This window comes from Tachysurus fulvidraco, chromosome 6, assembly GCF_022655615.1.
Source record: "Tachysurus fulvidraco isolate hzauxx_2018 chromosome 6, HZAU_PFXX_2.0, whole genome shotgun sequence".
NCBI lineage: Eukaryota > Metazoa > Chordata > Actinopteri > Siluriformes > Bagridae > Tachysurus > Tachysurus fulvidraco.
Window position 1 is genome coordinate 7,723,220 of NC_062523.1, and position 6,232 is coordinate 7,729,451.

General features: G+C 37.3%; 1 protein-coding gene across 2 annotated transcripts in view; it reads right to left on the reverse strand.

Annotated features, from left to right (window-relative positions):
- Positions 1–5,763, reverse strand: part of gpr156 (G protein-coupled receptor 156) — a 48,858-nt gene extending 43,095 nt beyond the window's left edge. For both annotated transcript variants that reach the window (XR_003443027.2, XM_027162540.2), the window contains exon 1: positions 5,370–5,763. Coding sequence is in view for 1 of the 2 variants with exons in the window: in XM_027162540.2 (XP_027018341.2) it covers positions 5,370–5,387 (18 nt within the window). In the remaining variant the exon portion in view is untranslated. The remainder of the gene's footprint in view (positions 1–5,369) is intronic.
- Positions 5,764–6,232: the final 469 nt, after the last annotated feature.

Below are 6,232 nucleotides of genomic sequence, written 5' to 3' on the forward strand. Positions count from 1 at the left end.
TCCCAGAGATGCCAATCAACCTACCATGCATGTCTTTGGACCGGGGGAGGAAACCGGAGTACCCGGAGGAAACTCCCGAGGCACGGGGACAACATGCAAACTCCACACACACAAGGCGGAGGCGGGAATCGAACCCCCAACCCTGGTGGTGTGAGGCAAACGTGCTAACCACTAAGCCACCGTGCCCCCTACATTATGTTTATATTATATATTATTATATTAGATGTACATTCCGTTTTGATACAAGACTAATAAAATAAACACTTCAGGACATACTCTTATAGCAAAAGAATCAACTTTGATATGGCAATGTGACTCTGTAATAAAGAGGTCTCTGATGTGTGTCACTTTATTAGGAACATGTGTAGAACTGCATATTCATGCAGTTGGTGAATTAGCCAATCAGGTGGCAATACAGTATCACAATCTTACAGTGACAGGTCAAGAGCTTCAGTTATACATCAGAATCAGACAAAATGTGATCTCAGTGACTTTGATGGTGCCAGACAGACTACTGTTTTTTGCACGCACGCACACACACACACACACACACACACACACACACACACACACACACACACACACACACACACACACACACACACACACACACACACACACACACACACACACACACACACACACACACCTTAGTGCAGTAGGGTTTACATCAGGGTACAATGACCGGTTCGAGTTTCGTGGGAGTCTATAGTAACTGAAATATCCATTCTTTACACACAAGAACAAAAACATCTCAAAAGCATCTCGACGTGATGAAAACCACATCAGGTCTACAGAGTCTACAGAGGACATAGGATCGCCCAAACTGGACGGATAAGTGGAAAAAACAAAAAATACTTAGATAAAAGTACATTACTACATGCAATATTCACTCTGTCTTAATCAATAGTAGTACTGACATTCAGTTTTTTAAGCCAAATGTCCATTTGAATGTGTTCAACCCAATGCTAACAACAATCATTTAGGTTTCTGATTCCAGCCTACAGTAATTCTAAATTTGATCTGTTTTAATGCTATAACCAGATCTAATTACCTTAAAACGGAGAATCCATTGCAGCAGCTTCAAGTCTCCCTACAGGTACAAGTTTTTTTCAGTTTTTTTTTTTTTTAATCACAGATATGTTGTAGTTTATCTACTATATACACTATAGAATAAAACTCCATGCCGTACCCGTACCTCGCCGAGCCTATATCTGAGATCAGGTTAGACCCTGAACAGGTGGAATGCTTTCAGAGTCAAGTTACAAAGACATGTTAAATATTTGATTGTGACCAGTCATCGACAGATGCAATGGGGGAAAAAACCTTGTATAACAAATGTGTCTTATTTTTTTCCATAATCTTTAATATCAAAAGTTTGTTGACTAAAAAACACAGCACATTTCTCTACATTTAGCACCTTAAACACATCCCAAGCCAGATATACTATACTGTTTATACACTACCACAGCCTTCTAATTGTAATGCTTCACACCGCATTTGGATACTTATTTATATATTTCTTCTAAGCAGACACATTAGTGTGTTACTATTTACACCAGTCTTTATCATAGTGTTTGCTTTAGTCTGATGCTGTTCTCTTCATCTTTTAAAATGTCCAGATCATTACTGTTATTTTAACTCTTTATCAGTGTGTCTGTTTTGTTGTGTCTATGTTCAGCTTCGAATGTCTTTGTCATATTATGATCAACAGTGAGGAACTAGAATTGTAAAGTTCGTCGGGACAAACTTTGATGTTGGCTTTGACAAAGTATTCGCAAAGGCCGGTGCTTTTTGGGGGCGAATGGACATAAGGGTTAGTGTTACTTTTGGAGGCAAGAGGACAGAAAGCTAGGGCGCCAAAACATTTAGAGGTAATTGGAGATGAGCATGTGATGTCATCCGAATACTCTTGAGGAAGTTCCCCACATTGGGCTGAGTGTTTTGATATGTCACATTTCCGTGTTGTGCTAATTATTTTTTTTTCACGTGACATCACATGACATGACCGGAATACAGATGAGTTTTCATATTGTGAGGTTGCTTGTTTAACGTTCATTGTATTTTATCCTTTTGTTTTGTTTTGTTTTACGTTATTTTCTATCAAGGACTTTTATTTTGATGTTGAGTCCTCAAGGGAGAGGGTGTGTTCGGGCCCGAAGTGAGGTGTTGTTTTTTTTTTTCCAGTTCTAACGCTCTGCTCAATAAATGTTATTAGCCGGTAATATTTCAAGTCCATCGTCTTTATGAAATCAACCCATGAACAGTTAAACCCCCACGCCTTACAATATAACACATGCCCATGTTGTGCTAATTTTTTATTTTCACATGACATCATGTCACATCATGTGACGTCATCAGAATACATGTGAGGAAGTTTTTCTGAGTGTTTTGATATGTCACATGTCCATGTTGGAAAACATTTTTTGATTTTGCATATATTGGGAGTGGGGCTGCGGGACAACCGAAAGACCAGTCGGTACACCAATTTAAACCTTTGTTCAGAGTATCACCCTAAAGGAGCTGGCCGAGTTTGGTGTAGATAGTTCGAAAGCTTGCTGAGTCATAAACCTCCAAAGTTTATAATGGGAATCTATGGGAAAAAGGCCACTTTGAGATTCGGTACTGGAAGTACTTGGATTGCTTATAAAAGTAAGAGCAACAAACTTCAGACCAGGGTCTACAACATATCCGAATTTGGTGCATGTGGCTCGAAAGCTCTAGGAGGAGTAGCAAAAAAAAAAAAGTTAATTAAAAAAGTTGGCTAAGAAAAATAACTCCAGTAGCATAACAGAATGTTGGCTTCTACAAAGTCAACATAATTAATGGCTCATATGAAAAAAATAAGTATATCTGTTTTTCCCTAGCCCACTAGTTTCACACAAATGTTTCTATCTTTGAAATAAACGGTGCTATTAAAACCCATTCCTGCTCTCTGAGATGTCCCAAGTGCTTGTTCATAAGTGTCTAAAGTTAGGATGTTAAAATTCTCTACCAAAATTCTCTGTTATCTCAACAGTGGTTAAAAACAAACACCTCACACTGAAGATCTGAGGTGATAAAATCATTCATTTGTTTGTACTGATTGAAAATACCCGATAAGTCGAAAGCCAGCAAGCGTAATGGTAAAAAGGATAAATATTTGGGAGAGTAAATGGATTATAGCAAGATTATAAAGTTCTTTTAAGTACATTACACCATTTTTATTGGTCCTGTAGGCAGGTACAGTGTTTTTGCCTTATGGATGGAAATAAATATTACCTTGACTTGACATTTTTTAATTGGCACTGACTGAAACCCATCCATGGTTAAAAACCCTGACAGAGGATACCAGAACATTTCACGGTTTCCTGTATGGTTCACGGTCTAGGAAGGTCCAGGAAGCCTACCATTTCCTACTCTATTGTATTTTAGGAATGGGACTGAATTGTTGTCCGAAAGCTGCACGGCGCACCTCTGAGAGTCAATTTTTGACTACATACAATGGAAACTATTACAGATATTACTCCATTACACCACTTTAGGAAAACAACAAAATGACTATATCTCTTGGTGTGAAGGTATTTGTGGATTTGCCAAGACAGAATTACAAACCTGCATGTACTGTATGGCATATCTCCTTTCTTTACCATACACAATTTTACCATCTATTAGAACCTCTTCACTGTTCCCTTTTCAAGAGTTACTGTACTTACTCGAGCTTTTTCAGTGATTGGGCCACAGTTTTGGAATGATTTGCCCATAGAGTTAACATTAGCACCCTCTCTGTCCATTTTTAAGTCCCTTTTAAAAACGTATGTGTTTTACTCAGCATATCCATAGTTTTCCCTTTCATTTTAATTATTCTTATTGTTCTTTAATTGTTCTTATTATTGCTTGTTTTTGTGTTTTAGCGTGTATGATTACGTTGTTTAATTCTATTTTGCTTTCATTATCTCTTGTCTTAGTATCAATTCTTTCTGTGTAATTTTACTAACACTCTTTTATTCTACAGCAATTTGGTTAGTACTATGACTGTTTTAAATTTGCTATATAAATAAAATGAACTTGAACTTGAAGTGAAATATCCAAAAACAACTACTACAAAAAAAAAAAAAACAAAGATAGTGGTGATGATCAGTTGTTAGCTAAGACAATATTGAAGGTCTGAGCAAAAGGAACAATGGCATCTTTCATAAACATGCCTGATTTTTGATCCTGGCTTGTGTAACTTAAGTCTTTACTCCGGTCTAATAAGGGATTAGACTTCAATTTATTCAATATTAAACTATCAATAAAATAAAATAAAACAACAGGCATACGTGACAGTAAAATAGCAGCTGATTAATAACAGTGACGTAGTGGTTTTAGCTCTGAAATGATCATCAGAATGTCCTGAGTTTAATGTTTCTGTTTGTGGATTTATCTTTACCTTATTAGACTGCTGCAACACCATTTTAAACTTTATATTGTGTTTCATTGTGTTTATGGTTTAACTTAAACCTCAAAAAGTTCAATGCTTCATTCAATTGTTCATCATTTTATTCCTATTTAGTAACAGCTTACTTCTGAGACATGGTTAAAGTAGTTAATTGATCCTCAATGGTTAAAATGAAGAAGGTTATGAGATCAAATCTCTGGCATGTCACTATCGGGCCCTTGAGCAAGGCCCCTAACTCTCAAGTGCTTAGTTGTCTAAATGAGATCAATGTAAGTCACTTTGGATAAGGGTATCTTCCAAAATGCATCAACAGAAATGTATTTTGGGTAAGATCGTGGTGGATTGTTGATGCGTTGATGGAAAGTGGAAGGAAATCAGAGAATCTAGAGAAACCCCACATAGACAAGCATGCAAAATCACACCCACAGTAACCTGAGCTCAGGATCGAACCGGAAAACGTGGAGCTGTGAGTCGCCAGTGATACCCATAGACTTAATGATAATAAAGCTGACTTTGACTTTCCAGGACAAACAGAGTCCTTGAGCAAGCCCTCTAGCATTGCTAAAAAAAAAACAGCTAAAACCATACAAGTAAATTTTCATTTCACTCCAAAAACAATATCATTCCCAAGCAAATAATGGAAATGTTTTATTATAAACAAATACATAAACAATTCAATCTATTTCTAGACAAATTTCCTGATTACAAGCTCAGAATAGGCTTTTATTAGAACTTTTGTTTCTTTGTAAAAAAAAAAAAAAAAACAATAAAATGATCTGATTATAGAATTAAGCAATTCTGAAATGAGTAAAAATATCTATATTCTTTGGAATGGTTAAAATGTCACTCAGGATAAAAGCATCTATTTTATCTATTTTAAAATTTTAAAATAAATTTGGTTTTATACAGTCCATTTTTTACATAGAGAAGCTAGGAATATGTGACTTACCGTGTGTAACATCAGCATGAGGAGGACACATGTGTCCTAAATGACTTTCATTGTCACATCATCCAGGATGTTCTCCATCCTCCCAAGCATGCAGGTTAATTCCACTTCCAGATTTGGGGTTTGAAATGAATTCTTCTGATGGAAAGTCACTTGACTTCACACTTCACTTGCTTTATCTCTCTACAGTGTCTGCTGCTTAAATACGAAAGATTCAGTTTCATCCTGCTGTCTTCCACGTGTCTCCTTGGCTCAGGTTGCGACTGATAGCAAGCTCACACACCACACAAACATGCATATGCTTACACACACTCTCACACACAAACACACATCTGGCTTTTGCTTGGTGGTTGGTTTTCATTTGGTCCATAGCTCGTCGGCTGCTGAGCCCGGACGCACCCATAGAGCTGGGTGTGTCCAATAACAGTGTTCAAAGTTAAAAAAAAAAAAAAACAGGTACAACAGCTCTTCAACACATTGAACCTAATTGAAAATCCAATCGAATATCCACTGTCTTTGCCCCTGCTTGCTCCTCTTTTCTTTCAAGCATACAGCCTCCTTAAACAATGAAAAGAGCAGCTCCTGTTTACACACATTACCGACTAGCTGTGCATTCCTGTGGTCAGGCTTCTAGTCTGCAGTGTACAGGCAGTTGCATGCACAGCATGACGATACGGTGTGAACATGAATGAATTAAATCATTATAAAATCCTTTAGATTTGCCCTGGACGTGACCCATATCAACTCGAGAAACAACAAGCATCATGGTGTTACTGTCATGTCAATGTGCATGTTCAGACAGATGTGAGGTTTGTTTTGGGAAGCTGATCGCCTTCCTGGTGCTACCTCCAACATCGGCTTCAACA